General features: G+C 40.8%; 1 protein-coding gene across 3 annotated transcripts; it reads left to right on the top strand.

Annotated features, from left to right (window-relative positions):
• Nucleotides 1-8,973: 8,973 nt before the first annotated feature.
• On the top strand, nt 8,974-20,998 carry mrm1 (mitochondrial rRNA methyltransferase 1 homolog (S. cerevisiae)). Of its 3 annotated transcripts, XM_052035628.1 has the most exons (6): nt 8,974-9,192; nt 15,029-15,964; nt 17,712-17,805; nt 17,903-18,023; nt 19,206-19,325; nt 20,534-20,997. In XM_052035628.1, coding segments are annotated over exons 1-6 (1,317 nt in total). In that variant the 5' UTR covers nt 8,974-9,190; the 3' UTR covers nt 20,578-20,997. The 3 variants fall into 3 exon arrangements, 2 of the variants coding, with proteins under 2 accessions (XP_051891588.1, XP_051891589.1); XR_007957935.1 differs by lacking the exon at nt 17,903-18,023 and having other exon boundaries at nt 9,040-9,192; nt 20,534-20,998; XM_052035629.1 differs by lacking the exon at nt 17,903-18,023 and having other exon boundaries at nt 9,040-9,192; nt 15,029-15,947; nt 20,534-20,998.
• The last annotated feature ends 535 nt before the right edge of the window (nt 20,999-21,533 follow it).

Below are 21,533 nucleotides of genomic sequence, written 5' to 3'. Positions count from 1 at the left end.
TCTATGTTGTTTGCTTTTTCCTTTAGTTTTTTGGAACAATCTTACTGAACCTTGAAGACTTCATGCCAGTGCATGAGTGGGGGTGACTTTTTGAACTTAGCTCCAGAATTCTTTGCTTCTGTGTTTACACATTTGAATCTGAGTTGAGCTTTCAACCTTGCATCTTCTGCATTACTTCCACTATTTTGATATATCTGTTTGCAGGAGGCGTCATCAATGTCATCGTCTCTTCCAAACTGAAGGTTGTTGGTGTTCTGCCTGGCCTCTTGCCTTTGCTTACTGAAATTGGGGCTTCCACCCATCTAACACCAGGTGCCATGCATTTGTTGACAAAGCCATCGTCAGCTTTTATTGGATCCCATTTAAAATGAACATTTTGTTTAAATGCAATAATTGCTCGTCTATAAATTATTAGCCTGTAAAATTGGCACTAGGCTCTTTAGCATTGGTCTTCTGCACACCACCTTTCACCCCACCCTGTGTTTGGTTTTATTTATAGAATGTTATTGTTGCAGGAGGCTGCTGTTTATTGCCTATTGGTAATGACCCACCATAAGCATGCAATGTAATTCCAGAGTGGTATTTGGTAGGTAGATTCAGGATTTAGACCAACTGTTGATGAAGGAACAGTAATGTATTTCCAGGTGTGTGTGACTGGGAGCGGAGCTGGTATTCCAATGCATCTAATACCCTTGTCCTTGATGAAAAAGGCCATGGGTTTAAGGAGCTGTTGGAATAACCTAAGCAAGTAACTGTTCACATGGTTCAAAACACTACCTGTCCCTCTTTATTGAATTATAACAGTTTACCACGCTTTTACCTGTCTCGCTTGTTATCTTTGGTCAGTGTTTTTATATACTGTTGTTGCCAATATAAACTCTACTCTGACACTAGCACTTGTTCTCAAGCAATCTTTATTCTACTTGTGCACAAGGAGAACAGTCCGGCCCCTGTCACTGAACTATTCTAAAGTTTGAACAAAGAAATGCCATTTTTATACAGATATTGACTAGTTAGATACAGATATTGACCAATTGAACCCTTGTCTACATTCATATCCATTATTTGCATAATCAATCACCAATCATATTACAATAATAAAGGTGTTAATAGCCAATAGAAACTACAAGTTAATGGCCAATAGTACCTTCGCGTTAGTAAAGTAATTGTCCAATAGTTAATGTGTGCCTTGCATCCTTTGTTTGCATCCTTGTCTTGGTATGCCAAATGGCCTTGGGTCCCATGGTGTGCAAAGGGGAGCTGTGCTCTCAGGGACTTTTCTCATCTTGGTTGACTGCACACTGTCTATAAACTACTTGCCTGCACAATATCTTAACCCTTGCCTCGTCACAGCATGCACAATACTTTCTACTAATTCTGAGGTGTTTTTTATGAGCGGTTATAAGATGTCTTTAATGTAGAAACAAATGCTTTATACATGCAAATGAACAAACTTGGAGCAGAAGGCCAATTGCCCCTAGAGTCTGACCTATGATTTAGTATAATTAAGTACATCTGATTGTAACTTCAGCTCTGGACACAGACTATAGAACTGAGGCAGATGAGTAGTGAGGTCATGAACCGTATCTGGATTACAGAAGAGGAGATGCTGGCTGTCTTGAGGTGGATTAAGGTGGATAAATCCCCAGGGCCTGATAAGGTATCCCCTTGGACCTTGTGGGAGGCTAGTGCAGAAATTGCAGGGGCTCTGGCAGAGATGTTTAAAATGTCCTTAGCCATGAATGAAGTGCTGGAAAATAGCTAATGTTGTTCAAGAAAGGCCTTAAGAATAACTCAGGGAAATTATAGGCCAGTGAGCCTGACATCAGTCATGGGTAAATTGTTAGAAGGCATTTCTAAGGGACAGGATATATAAGTATTTGGATAGACAGGGCCCGATTAGAGAGAGTCAATATGGGCTTGTGCATGGTAGGTCATGTCTAACTAATGGAGTTTTTCGAGGAGGTTACCAAGAAGATTGATAGAGAAATGCAGTGGACATTGTCTACATAGATGTGGTAAACTGGATCAGCAAATTTGCAGATGACACCAAGATTGGGGGCATAGTGGATAGTGAGGAAGGCTATCAAAGCTTGCAGTATGATGTTGGCAAGCTAGGAAAATGGGTTGAAAAATGACTGATAGAATTTGATGCAGACAAGTGTGAGGTGTTGCATTTTGGGAGGACAAACCAGGGTAGGACTTGCACAATGAATGGTAGGGCTTCTGGGGTGTGTGGCAGACAGAGGGACCTGGGAATACAGGTTATAATTCCTTGGAAGTGGCATCACAGTTAGATAAGGTCATAAAGAGAGTTTTTGGCACTTTGGCCTTCATAAATCAGGGCATTGAATACAGGAGTTGGGATGTTGAAGTTGTACAAGACGATGGTGAGGCTGAATTTAGAGGATTGTGTGCAGTTGTCACCTACCTACAGGAAAGATATCAATAAGCTTGAAAGACTGCAGAGAAAATTTACAAGCATGTTGCCGGGACTTGACCTGAGTTATAGGGAAAGGTTGAATAGATTAGGACTTTATTCCCTGGGGCATGGGAGAATGAGGGGAGATCTTTATAAAGGTATACAAAATTGAGGCGTATGGATAGGGTGAATGCATGCAGGGTTTTTCCCCTACCGTTGGGTGAGACTATAACTAGAGGACATAGGTTTAGGTTGATAGGTGAAATATCTAAGGGGAATCTGAGTGGAAACTTCTTCACTCAGAAGGTGTTGAAAGTGTCGAATGAGCTGCCAGCAGAAGTTGTAGATGCAGGTTCAAATGTAACATTTAAGAGAAGTTTGGATAGGTACATGGATGGGAGGGGTTTGGAGGGAGATGGGACTAGGCAAAAGATCAGGTCGGCATCGACTAGCTGTGCTGAAGGGCCTGTTTATGTGCTGTAGAACTCCATATTCCCGTATACCTGTCGTAACCTTTTACCCCATGTCTTATCAAGAATCTACCTCTGCCTTAAAAATATTCCTCATAAGGCAATGGAAGCAAATTAGAAAACTCATGGTGACACATCGATTTCTCTAACTTCCGGTAACCATTCCCCTCTGTTCCCACCCTTTTTCCCTTTTCCCACAGGCCCCATCGCCCCTTCTCTTTTTCCTCCCCTGCTCTCTCAATCTGCCCACCACCCATACATTCCTCCCTCTGGTTCCCCTCCTTGTCTCCCCTTTATTCCATGGTCTATCGTCCTCTTCTCAGATTCCATCTTCTTCAGCCCTTTGTCATTTCCACCTATCACCTCCCAGCTTCTTGCATGAATCCCGCTCTCCCTCTCCCTCACCTGCCTATCACACCCCAGCACTTGCTCCACCTCTCCACCCCCCAATCTTTTTATACTGGCTATCTTTCCCCACCACCACCCCCCCCCCCCTTTCTTTCCAGTCCTGATGAAGGGACTCAGCCCAAAATGTTGACTGTCCATTTCCATCTATAGATGCTGCCTCACCTACTGAGTTCCTCCAGCATTTTGTGTGTTGCTCTAGAAAACTCATGGTGTAGGAGGTCACCCTTGGGGGTGGGGATGAAATCCTCATCTGCTTAAATGGGTGATCCCCAGTTTTAGACTTTCCCAAGAGGAAATGCCACTTTGTCAAGATCCTTAAGGTCCTTGTGTTTCTGTCTGGCAGATAATTAGGCTGTCCTTTCCTCATAAGTCAACCTGCCCACTTTGCGTATTAGACTAGTAAACCTCTGAACTGCTTCTAAGTGATCAACGTCCTTGAATGAGACCAATACTGTGCACAGTAGTCTGGCCAATGCTCTTTACAATTAAAGCAAAATCTCCCTACTTGTGTTAATTTCCCTTCATGATAAATTGTATAGCATTTAACTCAATTACTTGTACCTGCATTTTAGTCTTTAGTGAATCATACACTAGGGCATCCAGATCTCCTCTCCTCCCCACCCCCTACTCCCTCAAATTTTACATAGTCCTACATAGTCATACAGTATGGAAACAAGTCCTTGAGCCCAATGAGTTGGTCAAGCATCCCTTTACAATGATCTCATTTCATTCTCCCTACATTTGGTTCAACTCTCCTCAGATTTTACCACTCACCTACACATTGGGAGTTAACAGGAACACCTGGAGGAATCCCACATGGTCGCAGTGAGAACACACAAGCACCACCAGAGGTCAGGATTGAATCTTTCACCAGAGCTGTAAGGCAGCAGCTCTACTATTTGTGCCACTGCTGCTAAATCTTTCACAATTCAGATTTTCTTCCTGCCAATTTTCACATTTATTTCATATTATACTTCATTTGCCAGATCTTTGCCCATTTACTTAACCTATCTATACCCTTTTGTAGCCTCTTCATATCCTCTTCACAGCTTACTTTTCTACCTATCTTTGTGTCATCAGCAAATTTAGCAACCGTACCCTTGGTGCCTTCAGAGTTATTTATATAAATGTTAAAAAGTTGAGGCCCCAACACTGATCTCTGGCATTCAAAAATGACCCATTTATGCTTCATGTGGTTCTTGTTAACCAGCTGATCTTTCCATGCCAATGTGTGATCTTTTACACCAGGCTTTTATTTTCTGCAATACCTTTGATGGTGCATCTCATCAAATGCCATCTGGTAATCAAAGTATAGTTCATTCACTGGTTTCCCTTTATTCACAGCACATTACTCCAATGGATGTCAAACTTGATTTGCCCTTCTCAAAACTGTTGACTTTGATTACTTCTCAAACAATTTGACACTGAATCACAAGGCAGAAAAGTTCCATCCGACAGATTTTGACAAATATTGAAAATGAGGTAATTAAGTGGATTGGTTCAGAATGGTAACTCTTGAAATTTTCGATATTCTGTGTTGTTCTGAAACGTTCAAGGCATAATACATATTGGTACACTGAGGTCCTAGCAAATTTCAGTAACTGATGCTGGTTAAATTGGAAACATGCAAGTTATGTCCAAAGTTACTGTGTCCCAAATACAAGTCTAGGAGAAGGCTACTGTCTGGCCTTTTGTGGTTTGAATATTATTTGCCTTTGGAGGAAATGGATCTTGCTAAGTGTGGATTAATTGCTTCCTTAACTGAGGAGATGCAACTAGAACCTATGCCAACTTGTTGATAATCTAGAGGCACCTTCGTGGATGTATCTCTTAATACTTAAGATTCATGTCACACAAATCAGGTAGTTTATTGTCAAGTGCACAAATATAGTGGGGTATAGGTACAACGAAAAACTTGCAGCAGCATCACAGGCATGTAGGTACAAGTGCCAGGCAAGGATGATCCCCAGCTATCTACCCCTGACATTCAATGCCATTACCCTCGCTGAATCTCTCACTATCAATATCCTGGGGGCCTACCGTTGACCAGAAACTGAACTTGAGCAGGTCAGAGGCTAGGAATCCAGTGGCAAGTAACTCGTCTCTTTACTACCCAAAGGTTGTCCACCATCAACAAGGCTCAAGTCAGGAGTGTGAAGGGATATTCTTCACTTGCCTGCATGAGAGTAGTTTCAACTCTCAGGAAGTTCAACACCATATTGGACATAACAGCATGCTTAATAAGCACCCCATCCACAACCATTCACGCACTCCATCACCAATGCACAGTAACAGCAGTTTGTATTTCTACAGGATGCACTGCAGCAACTCAACAAGATTCCTTAGCACCTTCCAAACCCACAACCTCTTATTAGAAGGACAAGGACAGCCAAAGCATGGGAATACCATCACCTGGAAGTGGTCCTCCAAGCCACACACCATCCTGACTTGGAAATATATCACTGTTCCTTCCTTGTTGCTGGGTCAAAATCCTGGAACTCCCTCCCTAACAACATTGTGGGTATACCCACGCTGCAAAGACTGCAGCAGTTCAAGAAGGCAGCTCACCACCAGCACCTTGAGGGCAACTAGGAATGGGCAATTAAGTGCTGGCCTAGCCTGCAAAGCCCGCATTCCTTGAATGAATACAATAAATACGTAACTGGATTATTTTAATTTCAAATATATTGTTAGCTTCATTCATAAAAAATATATACAAGAAATACAAAACAGGAAATACAAAGCACCAGATGGCTTTCTTTACATTCATTTATCATCAGGTTAATACATTCTGTTTATAAAGTGCTACTGCCATTTATGTGGTCTCTTTAATCAATGCACTCTTCAAGTGTTGGAGAAAACCCAGCCTCTCAGTATCCAGTGGTGGTAGGACCTTAGATTACTGTCCTCCATAAAGCCTATCATCGGCTACACTAGGCTTCAGTGCATTCCTTAGCATGTGGTCCTGCAGCCTGGAATGTGCCAGTTGGCATCATTCACATACAGACACCTTGTGGCACTGGAAGATTAACAAGTTTTGGGCAGACCAAAGTGCATCTTTCACTGAGTTAATAATCTTCCAACAGCATGTGATTTTTGTCTTGATAATGCATCCTTGGGAACAGCCCATGGTTCATAGAGTCCTCTGTTATGTAGCTGCTTGGGACGAACAAAGATCATTTCATCCTTTTTCAGACCTTCTTTGCAAACGCACAGCCCACAAAGAGCTGGACAATTATCTCGTCCTCATCGCAGCCATCTTGAGGCTAGCGTGCTTTGGGAGTGAGGCTCTGACTGTGCAGGAAGGATCTGGCGAGGAGGGTTTTTGTCATTGGCAGCCAAGCGAGGTCGTGGTGCTTGTGGGCCAGTTGTAGTGATGAGTCATTCTGCCCAATGGTTTTGACAATCTGCTTGTGAAGCCATCCCACGGGATGCATCGTGACCTTCTCCAGGAGAGCCTGCAGGATGTTCCGTGCTGACCTGCAGAAACTTCTCCATGAAGGACAGGTAGTGTGACAAAGTCCAACTGAATGGAAGATTGTGCAGCAACAAGGCTAGCTGCATTCTTTGCAACACTCAGTACAGATAGAACCTCAGCATGTAGTCTCGCTTGGTGCATGTCCACCTTGGTCCTACACACAGTTTGATGCAGCTACGCACAATGGTGGGAATCAGGATGAAAGTGATGTTGTATATGAATTTTCCCCCATTCTCTGGAGACTTGTGCATCGCGACCCATCAGTCACCCTCCATCTTGGATCTCCAGATGAAACAGAAGATGTTTCAGGTGACTGCCAGGGAAAGCATCTCACACCTGATGACCAGATGACCTGCTATCGAGAGAGAGCACTGCACCCACATACGTAGATTTTGTTTGGCCTTTCCTATCTGCTACAGCCAATTCTTGATGCACAACCTGGCTCCTCTGAACCAGATTCCCAGCACCTTCAGATAGTCAGACTTGATGGTGAAGGGAATGGAGGATCAGTCAGGCCAGTTGCCACTCTTCCTGTGGTTGATTTTGGCCTCTGCGGCCAGCTCAGACTGTTCACAGATGCTATCAATCTGCCTACTGACCGTGGATCTGAGCAGATGATGGTAATGTTGTCCATATACAGGAAGGCTTTTGTCTGAGTGCCCCACTGCCTGGCACTGTTATCCCTCTTATGCCCGTGTCCTTCCTGATGGATTCAATAAAGGATTCTATGCATCACACAATCAAGAGAGAAAGGAGAGTAGACAACCTTGCCTGACTCCAGACTTGATGGGAAAGCTTTCTGCTTCCCACCTGTTAATTTGGACTGCACAGCTGGTGTCTGTGTAAAGCAATTGGATCCAATTCCTGATTCTCTCCCCAAAGCCCATTTTGAGAGAACTTCTATCATGTATGTATGCAATTTCCTGTTGCAGGCTTTCTCCTGGTCCAAGCTGACCAGGCCAGTGTCCACTCCAAACCCCCCATCATATTCCTGAGCATTTTAAAGCTGTCAGAGATTTTCCTGCCAGGTGGGGCACAGGTTTGATCTGGATGCATTACCTGAAACAGACTTGATCTGAATGGCAATGGACTTGGACAGGATCCTGTAGTCCATATTCAACAGTGAGACAGGTTGCCAATTCCTGATGTCCTCCATCGATCTCTTCTGCATGTAAGTGATGGTGATGGTGCCCTTCCTCCTGGATTTAGACATAGAGCCAGCTCGATGCATAGTATTGTACACTTCCAGCAGGTCTAGGCCCAGGCAGTTCCACAGACCTGAATAGAACTCACTCAGCCACTAAACCATCCTGGAGTTTTATTCATCTCAAGAAAGCAGATGGATCTTGTCAGCTCCACCAGGGTCAGTTGCTGGTCCAGACACTTCTGCATGCTATCATCTAAGACCTCGTATACAGTGGACAGGATGAATATTTTTGTCATAGAAAACTGTCTCAGTTTCCCAGAATTCTATAATGAGTGGTTTGCTGCTACTTTCTTTCAAAATCCCATTATAATGAAATTGGGAGTCTCTTGCAACTAAAGAAACCGACAGAAAGCAAACACAACTATTTCAAACAGTTGGAGGTCTAGCTAAATTATTTAATTTCTATCTACAGCACATACTATATTTGGAATAGGCATGCATTTTACGGTAAGTTATAAAGCTCATGTAAGGCCTGTTAATACCTGCTAACTGCCTTTCTTGGGAATTTTGGGTTTGGATCTTTCTGCTTTGCGAGACTTGTTTATGATAATAGTCAGTCCTATAGCATCCTCGGATCATTGAGCTTGACTTAATTAACTTAGCCACATCCAGCTTACTAATGGAATCTGGAAATTCATTATGATTTTGTCTGGAACCAGACAGACAAATGAAATCTGGAGTGCAATGAATAATAAATAGTACTGAAATAAAAACAAAGAAAGCCTTTCTTCCCCCAGTACAGTGATTTTAACTCACAAAACACCAAAAGTATCTTCAAAGGACCCCATACAATCTGGAACTGCATTTGGGGACTATTGGCACTCTGAATAAAGAATTCAAATGTGGAGGCAAAAACTGGGTTTAAATCACTAAATCTTACTTCCATATCTACAAATTCTAAAACTGGCACTTACTGTTTATAATAAATGGTTAATTTAGGGGATGGAATTGAATAACCTGATTTAATTGAACATTCAAGAGCAGCGCCACCCAGAGACGGAAGGGGACTGTTCAAATGGGCGGGGACTTCCGCTTACGGCCGGGACGGGTCTGGTGTTGCCTGGTAACCGAGGCCTGCCAGCTCCATGTGGCCGGGCCAGGCCTTGTAACCCGTCGTTGTAGCTGCTCGGTGGAGTCTCGGGAGAAGGGAGTGAGCGTCTGGGGGATGCGGGCGTGCAAACTCAGAGACTCCACAGACATTTTCAATGTAAGTTGAAGCCTTTTTCCTGCCGTTTATTAACTGCTTGCATTCCCCTGATGTACCTTCACCGTCACCAGGACCCCCTGCACCAGAACACTGCTTCCATCTGTGGTTAATCTGATTCCAATCTCACCGACTCTCTCCAATGGTTGGGGTTTCAGGATCAGGTAGTTTCTGGTAGATCCTGATCAGGATCATCCTTCCCCAGCCATCACGCCAACTACATTTAGTTCAAGAGTGACACAACTCTTTTTACTCTTTTTAAATTCTTTTAAACCGTTATCCAACACGTTGATCAAACTCGGATTTAAAATTGTGGGGAAGTGGAAGAATTCACATTCCAATTCAGAACATTTGAAAGGTTATTGGACTGAGATGTAAACTTTGTTTCTCTCAACAAACATTGCATTTCTGGCATTCTGTTTTTTTTTACTTTGGATTTCTGTCATTGCAGGTTTTTTTGCACCTCAATTAGATTAAAAATTCATGGATTGCCATTAATGGAAGAGAGTTACAAGCATGCTACTCTTGCTTTGTGTTCAAAAGTGTCTCTTAACTTTTTAAAGGCCTGACTTTATTTTTTTAGAAGATACCTGTAAGTACTAGTGGACTTGGGGGTACTCGTGCAGGATACCCTAAAGGTTAACCACCAGGTGGGATCAGCGATAAAGAAAGCGAATGCTATGTTGGCATTCATTTCGAGAGGTATAGTGTATAAAAGTAAGGAAGTGTTGATGAGGCTTTATGAAGCACTGGTGAGGCCTCATTTGGAATACTGTGTGCAATTTTGGGCCCCATATCTTAGGAAGGATGTACTGATGTTGGAGAGGGTTCGGAAGAGATTTACGAGGATGATTTCAGGAATGAAAGGGCTTACTTATGATGAGTGTTTATCGGCTCTTGGACTGTACTCACTGGAGTACAGAAGAATGAGAGGGGACCTCATAGAAACATTTAGAATGTTGAAAGGACTGGACAGAGTAGATGTGGTTAAGCTGGTTCCTTTGGTGGGTGAGTCCAGGACTAGAGGGCACAATCTTAGAATTAGAGAGTACCGGTTTAAAACAGAAATGAGGAGAAATTTCTTTAGCTAGAGGGTAGTGAAATTATGGAATTCTTTGCCATATACAGCTGTGGAGGCCCAATCATTGGGGGTGTTTAAGGAGGAGATAGATAGGTATCTAATGAGTCAAGGGATACGGGGATAAGGCCAGAAATTGGGGCTAGATAGGAATAGTCTTAGTTTAGCTCATGGAGTAGACTCGATGGGCCGAGCGGCCTACTTCTGCTCCTTTGTCTTGTGAAATACATACTCTCTGTTCATCCTTTTCATTTCTCCTTGTCATAAAAATATCAATCAAGTTGCCCTTTCACCTTCTAAATTAGTGAATACAAACCTAGTTTGTGTAATCTACTTTTGCAGTTAACTCTTGGGAGTCCAGCTACAGTACTAGTAATGATACACTGCACTCTCTCTATGGTGTGTTTGTCTACCTAGGGTTTTCTAGAATGTAACTTAATTCCTATTCCTTTGTACATTAGCTCTAAAAATAAAAAGATCAATATCCATTAGACTTTTGGAATTAACTTCTGTGCCTGGTTATGACCTTCTGATAGTCTATTTATGTTGACTTAAGGTCTCTTTTGACCACCAAATTTTTCACCATATTACAAAGTACCTTGCCTATATTAGATCCACGGTAGATGACCTCACAGTTGCTTGTGTTGAAATCCATGTTTGTTGGTCCATTTACACCTTTTACAATGCTCTGTGTCGTTGGCAAACTTGGATGCACAGCTTTCTATCCCACCATCCAAATACTAAATTGTTATCACCTCACCACTGATTTTTAACAGGGGCTCATACAAGAGCATGGTTGCCTTGCTTGAGCCTGACAAAATCCAACTACATGTCAGTCAGATCAGCTTTGGAAAAGATTCTAAGTCCTCTGGTTTGGATTGGGCTAGACTAACTCTTTATAAATTCCTGAGGCTCAATACTTGATAAGTACATTTACTCCTTCACTACTAGATTGTCAATGGTAGGGTCACACAAAACCCTGTAATACTGTATTAAGTGGGTATGTGCTGCAATTCTGAATGGCAGTGGTTGGGTTGAGTTTGGATTGGTTAATGGTTTGCTCAGGTTCAAGTGTAGGTATTTTATACCTTTGCAGATCCCTATCCTACACATAAAACAATCCTTCCAATTTGAGTACTTGGCTATTATCCTTTTTCAATTTCATCTACCACTCAGCCAGCATCCTGGCCAGATCAATAAATTCTTCAGGTACCATCAAAAATCTGGGATGAGTTAAGGAGGCAAAAAAGTGTCATTAGTTAGGATTAGTATAAATGGGCATTTGATGGCCAGCAGACTCAATAGTCAAAGGGCCTGTTTCTGTACTGTATAACCAAGTATTTATGTACTTCATGTCACATTGAAGCAAGGAAACGAGCACTAACGTCTCATCTCTGATGTAGTTTTCCTTGTCAGAATCCTGGTATACTGTAGATTATTTTCACCTCCTATTTCATCCCCATCCTTCTTGCAATTCCTGCTGTTGTGTTTCTGCTCCAGCTATGGCATTGAACTAGCCCAAATTATAGCAGATCAGCTTTTCACATGGTGAACATGGCTCACATTATGTCTTAATTTTATTGTCATCTTATAATACAATACAAGAGGCCATTTACCCCACTAGGTCCATGCCAACTCCCAGGGGATCAATCCCAGTAGTTCCATTTCCCTTCTCCTTATTTCTTTGTAAATCTACAACTTATTGTCTCCTGCACATGCCCATCAACTCTCCTTTGATTCTTTTTGCCATCAATATATACTAAAGTACAACTTATGGTAGCTAATCAGTGCCTTAGGATGTGGGAGGAAACTGGAGCACCCAGAGGAAACTCGCGTAGTCATGGAGAGAACATGCAACTTCCACAGACGGCACCGAGGTCAGGTTTGGGTCTCTGGAACTGTGAGACTGCTACCTAACTGCTGTGCCAGCCACCATGTTGCATTTATTCTACTACTTTGGGGTTCCACAAGGAAACATCTTTGTCCGTCCGGTTCCTCACCCTGTTAGAGTGAGGGGCAAGGCTGGTAGGAATATGGAACCTTGGATGATGAGGGATATTGATGCCCTGGCCAAGAAAAAGAAGGAGGCATGGGTCAGGTACAGGCAGTTGGGGTCAAGTGAATCCCTGGAGGAATAAAGGGGATGTAGGAGTGTACTCAAGTAGGGAATCAGGAGGGCAAAAAAGGGGTATGAGATAGCTTTGGCAGAGACATTAAGGGAAATCCAAAGAAATTTTATATTAAGGGAGAAAGAGTAACTAGAGAGAGAGAATAGGGCCACTCAAAGACTAAAGGGGACATCTTTGTGCAGGAGATGAGAAATGTCCTTAATGAATATTTCTCCTCTGTTTTTACTGTGCAGAAAGACCTGAAGATTTTGGAACTAGGAAAAGTAAATGGGGAGGCATTGGGGATAGTCCACATTACAGTAGAGGAGGTGCTGGATGTCTTAAAAGGTATGAAGGTAGACAAATCTCCTGACCAGGTATATCCATGAACACTGTGGGATGCTAGAGAAGAAATTACGGGAGCCCTGGTTGAAATACTTACATCATCGTTAGCCACAGATGAGGTGCTGGTAGATTGGAGGATAGCAAATGTTGCACCTTTATATAAGGGCGGCAAAGAAAAACCTGGGAACTATAGACTAGTAAGTGTAATATCTGTGGTAGATAAGTTACTGGAGAGGATTCTGAGGGTTAAGATGTACGTGCATTTGGAAAGAGATGGGTTGATTAGGGATAGTTAGCATGACTTTGTGTGTGAGAGATCATGTCTTATGAACTTGATTGACTTTCGTGGTCACATCATCAAAAAACACAATGAGGGTCCGGGCAGTAGATGTGGTTTGTATTGATTTCAGTAAGGCCTTTGATAAGGTTCCATATGGTAAGCTGCTTTGGAAGGTTGCGCATGCAATCCAGGGAGAGCTGGCCAATTCGACACGTAATTGGCTTGATAATAGAAAGAAGATGGTAATGGTGGAAGGTTGTTTCTTGGACTGGAGGCCCATGGCTAGTGATGTGCCTCGGGTCGATGCTGGGCGTATTGCTGTTTGTCATCTCTATCAACAATTTGGATAAGAATGTACAAGGCATGGTTAGTAAGTCGCAGATGACACTAAAATAGGTGGTATAGTGGACAATGAAGAAGGTTATCAAAAATTATAGGGGGGGGTCTTGATCAGCTGAGTAAGTGGGCTAAAGAATGGCAAGTGGATAAGTGCGAGGTGTTGCATTTTGGGAAGTCAAATCCAAGTAGGACTTTCACAGTGAACAGCAGGGCCCTAGGTAGTGTTGCTGAACAGAGGGACCTTGGAGTACAAGTACATGGTTCCCTGGAAGTGGAGTTGTAGGTAGAAGGTGGTGAAGAAGGCTTTTGGCATGCTGGCCTTCATAAGTCAAGGCATTGAGTATAAGTTGGGTTTAAGATGAGAGGGGAAAGATTTACTAGGAACTTGAGAAGCTTTTTTACACACAAGGTGGTATGCATGTGGAATGAGCTGCCAGAGGAAGAGGTTGAGACAGGTACAATAACAACTTTCAAAAGACAATTGGACAGGTACATGAATTGAAAATGTTTGGAAGGTTATGGGCCAAACACTGGCAAATGAGTCTAGCTTTGATGGGGCATCTTGGTTGGCATGGACCAGTTGGGCTGAAGGGCCTGTTTCTGTGCTGTATAACTCTATGAACTACATGGTGTGTCTTGGTGAGATTTTAAGGATACATGTTATTTGGTTCTACATATACACTAATACCCACCTCTACATTTTTTTTTAAATTCATTCAAGGGATGTGGGCTTTGTAGGTTGAGCCAGCACTTAATTTCCCATCTCTAACTGCCCATGATGGTGAGCTGCATTCTTGAACCTCTACAGTCCCTGAGATGTAGGTACACCCACAATGCTGTTAGGTAGAGAGTTTCAGGATTTTGACCTAGTGATGGTGGAAAAAATGATGATCTATAACGTCAGTATGGTGTGTGGCTTGGAGGGCAACTTTCAGATGGTGGTGTTCCCATGCTTTTACTGCTCTTGTCCTTCTAGCTGGTAGAGGTTGTGCATTTGGAAGGTGCTGTCTAAGGAGTCTTGGTGAGTTGCTGCAGTGCATTCCGTGGATGGTGCAAACTGCTGTTGCAGTGCATTGATGGTGGATTGAATGAATGATTTCTGGATGGGATACTATCAAGTGGGCTGCTATGTCCTGTATGATGTTGTGTTGAGTGTTGTTGAAGCTGCACTCATCCAGGCAAGCAGAAAGTATTCCATCACACTCGTGACTTCAACCTTGTAGATGGTGGACAGGCTTTGGGGAGTTAGGAGGTTCCTAGTCCCTGATGTGCTCTTGTAGCCAAATTGTGGATATGGCCGGTTCAATTCAGTTTCTGGAGTAGCTTTACATTCTGGAGTTTGGTAACTTCTCCAACATCTCTGATACACTGTTTGTCCAACATCCAAGTGAAATTCTGTCCTTATCTAACATTCGCTCAGTGTACAATAGAGTTCACTGAATAGTGATCAGGTATAGTAATTCGGCAGTTCACCCTGCTTTGCTTGAGTGCACTATGCCGGTTTGTCATATCCTATCTACTGGCTTAAATCAGTTGCCTCTGCACGTAAGAGAAATCAAAGCTGGGCCATTTGGTTGGTATGGTTTAGTACTACATTTAGTGGTGCATTTACTTACTGGGCTGTCACTATTACTTCAGCAGTGAGCAATTGTAAATAGTAGCTTGACAGAAACAATTTGCTTTTGACAGGTGGAGTTTTTTAAAACGGGCAAAAATGTCATCTATTATGTTGAACGAAGCTGCCAGGTGTCTGAGGAGGAGTCTGTGGCAGTTTTCAAGGTTACCGTTTGTTCGTTATTGCAGCTACAAAAGGAAAATGTCCCCTGACGGAGCATCAGTCAAACTCTACTCCACAGTTAAATCTGAGAAGGTATCAAAGTCAAATAAGAGCCACAAACCTGACTTCAATAAGTCAGAACTGGATGTTAAAGGTAATGCAAAGAGATTAACTGAGTTCCCAGAGAGCTTCCAAGAGCCTGCTGCAGACAGAATGGTAAAGAGGCCAGGAATCAATCTTTCTACTGGAACTTCAGGAAGACAAAATCATGCCAATTTTACTCAGCGGTTTCAAAACTCTTCCAAAGTTACAAGTGCACAGTCAAACTCAAAACCTTGTCATGTCCATAATTCAGAATTTCAGAACCTTAGAGATGACGATTTTATAAAACAAAAATTGCCAAAGACTTCTCAACCTTTTGTAAGGGAGGCAGGTTCAGAAATGTTATTTGGCATGGTGCCATGCAGCCTAGCCCTTTCCCAATTACGCAGAAAGATTTTCAAGCTGTTTGTTAAGGAAAATCGAACACACAGAACTGAAATGCAGGGAATCTATCAGCGAGCCAGAGAGACTGGAGTGCCAGTACATCAGGTGATGAGAAAGGTGCTTGACAGGTTGTGCGAGGGTCGAGTTCACCAAGGCATTTGTCTTGAGGTGACACCACTAGACTATGTGAACTATGATCAATGCTGTTCAGCAACTATTGATGTTTCTGAACTTGAAGACAGCAACAAACCAGTGTTGTGGCTGGCATTGGAAGGAATCCAGGATCCCATGAATATGGGAGCTCTGCTTCGTTCAGCGTACTTCCTTGGAGCAGATCTTGTTCTAGTAAGTCAGCCAAACAGGTAACTATTAAGACTGTTGTATTTTAAAGTTAACTAATTTATGGATTTATAGGTTGTATGATTATTCAGCATAATTTGTAAAATTATTGCAATAATTTGTAATGAAATGTATATAGTAAAATAAAGTTGAGGTGCATGCATGTGAACTTTTATAAATAGTATTTTTATTTCGTCAAAGGAATGTTGGAAGCATGAAGCACCTTGTTGACCTTGGGGCGTTTAAAATGTTGCTCCTGCAAATAATCCTTTTATTTTGTAACCCTTGCAGTTAACTCCCAAGTTTTTTAATAAAAAAATTATTAAAAATGAATTTCAAAAAGAAATTTTACTTAATCTTAGGTTTGGGTGTTTCAAAGTAAAATGATAATTTTGAGTTGTTTGCAAAATTTTTATCATATTTTTGACATGAACACCAAGCATTTGATTATTAAAATGCTGTGGATGGTTTACTAATATCATCCAGCAGGTGGCACTCAAACCCTGTTTAATAAAGGTGAAAGGTGTTCTTTTTCTCCTCACATTTGAATAAGTCATCCAAATGATATTTAAGGATATTGGCACGATTTGATAAATCAGCACAGTCCCACTATAGGGATGTCCAAGTATTCTTTGCTGCAATGAAGACATAAAAGTTCTTTGTCATTAAGAACTTGCAACTAAATTTAGTTCATTTTTCTTTTGATTTAAATTTTCTTTTAATATTATTGGTACCTTTTCAGAATGTAAAACTTGTTTTTGTAATTGACACAAATGGAGAAGGGGACTGTTTACTGAAGACAAAAATGATTTCAGGTTCTTGAAGGAATTTTGAAATGTTTGATCTGATATCAATCACTGATATCTGTACAGCCACTATGTTGTACAAATCCTCCCTTGACTTTACTGATTGACAGAAGATCTGTCTTTAAAATAACATTTTTAGTGAGATATTTTATGTGGAGAATGATTAGCATTTATTATGACGTTTGTGATTTGTATTGTAATATATTAGGGCTGGTCTCAATAATATGACTTGTATTTCTGGACATGCAGTATGTGAAGTTTATGCCTTTTATGAACTGGATCAGTCATTTTATCATTCTTAAATTTATCCAATAATTGTTAACTTAATGAAAATGCAGGAATAACTTTCATCTGAGTCTGAAAGATGTAGTTTCAAGCTCTGCTCAGGACTTAACCACTGGCCTTTCAATACACTGTCACTGGGGCTATATAAACTGAGGCCAGGCAAATGTGAAAACATCCATGCCACTGTCAATGATCTCTGTGTCTTGATTATCATTATTATCCCTTAGCCTACAGCACCAAAACATTAACTAGCCATTTGCCTCAGTAATGTTTGCGCAAACTTCCTGTGTACAAATACCAATGAAGTAATTTGTTGACTTTGAAGCAATTCTTTTGGATGCAGATTCAGAAGGTGGTGCTTCATTATGTTAAGGCTGCAGCTGTAACTTCTAGTACAGAAAATAACAAAACCAATCAAGTTGCTTCAAAACCTGCTCCAATCCTGTAGGTAGGGTATGATTCTTCACAGCAAGCAGAATACTGAACTGAAGAACGTATTGTCTGTGCCAATTTTAGGAGGAATATAATGGTAGCATTGTATGTTAAAATCATTTTTAGATGTGAACTAAATATCATAGAGTGCTATATACATGGAAAAATGCAGTTATGTTTATTGTGGGTTTTTATGCTCAGAGAAATAAAGGATTTCTGTTCATATTCACCTTGCATTGTCTTCCAGTTGCCCTCTAACACCAACTGTGAGCAAAGCCAGTGCTGGAGTTGTAGAAGTTATGACAGTTTATTGCACTCGCAGCTTGCCCCAAGTGCTAAAGGTAACACAAATTCAGATGTAGAAGTTTTTTTTCCAGGAGTGTTTCCAACCAATTTTGTAAAGTTGCTTAATTTGTGTCATCTTTAACTTTAACACAGGCAAAAGCAGCTGAAGGGTGGAAAATAATAGGAACTGTTGGAAATTCTACAGAAGCCACTCATGTACCAATCATCCCTTGTACTGAGTTCCAGTGGAATAAACGGACTATACTCGTTCTAGGTAGTGTTAAATGCTGTTTGTAACTAACGGGCAAGATTATTGGACCTTTTAAAACAAAGTTGGCAAAATAGTGGATGGTTAGACTTTGCATTAACTGCTGTAATAATGCTCCAATCTGCAGAGGTTTATTCAGGATTAAAGGTTTCATTTTAAAAAAAAAATACTGTAAATGAATTTCTTGTTCAGGTCATAATCAATAATATCTTTTCAATGATACCATTATAAAAATGCAGAATTGAGTTTCAATTATACCAATTCTATAATTGTGTTTTACAGAGCCATAACACTGGTTTTGAAATAACCATTTTTCCCTGCCCAGATAACTAAAGCACAAAATCTGGAGTTGATACATAAGTTCAACACCAAAGAAGTGCTAAATGATTAGTGTTGTCTTTCAGAGAGGTATTAAACAGAGAGCTCACTTCCCTTGTTGTGGGAAAGGTCCATGCGTACTACCCAGAGAAAAACGGGGGAGTTCCCTGAATTCAAGCTCAATATTTATTCCTTTACTAATACAACAGGTTATATGCTCATCTATTCTTTATGGGGCCTTGTGTGCAACTTAGCTGAACTTGTCTATAATTCAACATCAATTACACTGAGTGTAATTCTGTGACTGTGAATTTGAGATGTCCTAAGGATGTTATTTTGACATCTGTGTCTGTAGTAATTCAAACAAATTGTAGATGGGTAATCTGATGAGGAAAAGGAGTTTTACTCTGCAGCTGACTGGCATTTCTGCTTCTCAGCACTAAACTGGTCCCCTGGAATTTTTGTGCCAATTTTGCTATTCACATCAACTAAGGAATGACTATCTAGCTCTGGAATTAGATTCCAGTTGGACACATCCAGGTCCTTGGACATCATACCGTCTGCAGAATGACCCTGTCAAAGTTCTAGAGCAGCTCACAGGATCCTCAGTGAACTTTGGGATTGTGTTGACATTTGTATCTATGTTTACCTCATGTATTAGCTGCTAAGAGAAGAATGTATATCAAATATAAGGATTTTTTTTTGGCACTAGACCTGTGTGTTGGTCAAACTTAAGTTCTGTCTGCAGTATGATTGGGATTTGCAACTATTTTCATGCCATCAATTTGCCATCCTTGCCATTCATTTCGGTAGTAGGTTCGAGCAGTTCATCTCACATATCAACATTGTTTTTCTGTTCCTCGTCTCTAGGAAATGAAGGTTTTGGCCTTTCTGATGATGTAAGCAGCCTTTGCCACACAATGCTGACAATACCAGGAGGTAGAGACTTGCAGGCTGGGATTGAATCTTTGAATGTGTCTGTTGCTGCAGGTAATTCTTAGTGAAATAATTCCACATCAATTTAGGCAGTTGTCTTCAGTGTAATTCTTTTTCCATCTTGATGAGAAACAACAATTGTGCACGTTGAAGACCGAGCATTCTGAAGAATTAATAGTCAGCCTTTGGGCATAAACTTTACATTGAATAATTTTCAGAAGAATTCTAAGCATTGCCCAATGTACACTGAAAGGTGTATGTTGTAGTTTAATTCAGAATTAATATATAAGCCACACTTTGCTGATGTGAACTCTATATAGAGGCACCACATTAATTTCTTCAGTTGTTTGATTGACAAGTGTTCAGTTATTTATGTTGTTCAGTATTTTGGGAAATGCATTTTCTTTGCAGTATTCTGGAATTAAATATTTTGTATGTAATTTTGAAGTTGTGAATAATGGAAAGGTTTTGGCAAATTCAGGAACAAAAACAATGATAAATGATTTATATTTGTGAAAAATATGGATCAGGTTAGTGTAATCTAATGTGTAGATTAATTGGGTAACCTGATATTTGGGATTAGCTGTGTGTCTTAATGACTCCTGGCTTCCATAATGAAAATATTGATTATCATGGAAGTCAAAAATGCCTTTGCTCTCTATGTGGACAGCATATTAGTTTTGAGTTACAATGGAATTGAATAAAGTACAATTTTAACCGGAACACATTTGGAGGAACTTAATGGGATCAAATGCCCTTCATATACCTTGCTCTACCTTCTATTAGTTTCAGTATTGGAATGACTCCCAACAAGTGGCTTAAAGCAGCATTTGAAGGGAAATGACATGAGATTAGACCTTGTTCTTTCTCACTTTAGGTTCTACGTAACCAGGGAGGTTGCCCCAATTGATATCTGAGCACTTGGGTTGAAATAGGATGTCATGGTAAGAAATCACGTAGAAGATGGCTACCTTTGCTATTTTAGGGAAAAAGGGAGCAAATCTTCCACTCCCTCTGCATCGGTGGGTTGCATGGTTCCCTTGAATTGTAATGGAACAGAACAACTCTGGGATGTTTGGAGCAACAAATTGGAGGAATAGGTCAACTTGTGATCAGTAGTTTGAGATAAAGCTTCAGCCACATTCTAACCAAAGAAAACATCATGTTAAAACTCAGTGGGTTTAACAGAAAAGGTGACAAGTTTTTTGTATCCCAGTTTCATTTACTTGATGCGATTTGATTCTTCATTTTACTTCTTGCAGGGATTCTCTTACATTGCATAACCAGCAAGAGGATGAAGGGATGAAAGGCTCCCCACGTTAATCTCTCCAAACTATCTTGAAGTGATTTATTTTGTTTATACCCAGCCACTGAGCTATTTCCAATCGCTGTTTAAACCAGTTTAATTGCTGTGAATGTTTGTCCTGTTTATAGGTTTTGATTTTCAGTATAAACTGAACTTTAAAAAGTTAGGAACACCGTCTTTTTGTTAATGATCTGCAAAGTAAATTTTGTATAAATCTGATCATCTGCACAGGTTGTGGTTTGAGCTCTGGCAGTTCTACTCTGCATACGGAAGTATTTTCTTTTGAATCTCATCTGTATGTGGTTGGGTTACTTTTATATGATTGTTGCAACCTGCGGGGATCTGACTGCAAATCTACCATGTTATAATGATGACTTAGAACTTTTAAAAATTACAATAAAAATATAAACATTGTTCTTAAAGTATGTGCGATTCAATTTACATCATAGGAGGAGGTCATTCAGCCTAATTGGTTTATGGACATAATGAGTCATCTCCGATTTCACTTCATCCTGCTCAGTCAACATCTTCTTTCATTTTCTTTTCTCTCGTTTATGTACCTACTGTCCCTTTAAATTCTGGCATGAATAGGGAACATTTGTATTTATTACTTATTTGTTTCAAAATCCTTTTTTGTTTTAAAAATAACATGTTGTAAATCTGTCTTGTTTACTTCAGGGTTACATCAGCATTCAGAATAGCATTGATCCTGAAAACCTGTTGCTGTCTTAACTGGAAGTAAGACTACATTTTGCTGCAGAGAATCTTCAGGGTCTGATGGATACTTGGGTTCTTGCTCACAGAGAAAATGTATTCTATGTAATTATGGAAAATTGTTATTTTTACACCAGATTTTGTATGCAATTTTCACTTCTCCCTTGCCTGCTCACTTCTCCTAGAAGCTAGTTCCTTGCTGAAGTATAGTTTGAAGGCCAGCTATATTTAAAAAAAATTGT

This window comes from Pristis pectinata, chromosome 21 (assembly GCF_009764475.1).
Source record: "Pristis pectinata isolate sPriPec2 chromosome 21, sPriPec2.1.pri, whole genome shotgun sequence".
Classification (NCBI taxonomy): domain Eukaryota; kingdom Metazoa; phylum Chordata; class Chondrichthyes; order Rhinopristiformes; family Pristidae; genus Pristis; species Pristis pectinata.
Note: the sequence above shows the minus strand (reverse complement) of the source record. Positions and strands in the feature narration are given on the sequence as shown.

What these genes read in the sequence shown, in the direction of transcription:
- mrm1 (XM_052035628.1), top strand. An exon ending in GCTTGCCCCAAGTGCTAAAG is followed by an intron (nt 17,806 to 17,902) that starts GTAACACAAATT and finishes ACTTTAACACAG; the next exon opens with GCAAAAGCAGCTGAAGGGTG. An exon ending in GAATGTGTCTGTTGCTGCAG is followed by an intron (nt 19,326 to 20,533) that starts GTAATTCTTAGT and finishes TACTTCTTGCAG; the next exon opens with GGATTCTCTTACATTGCATA.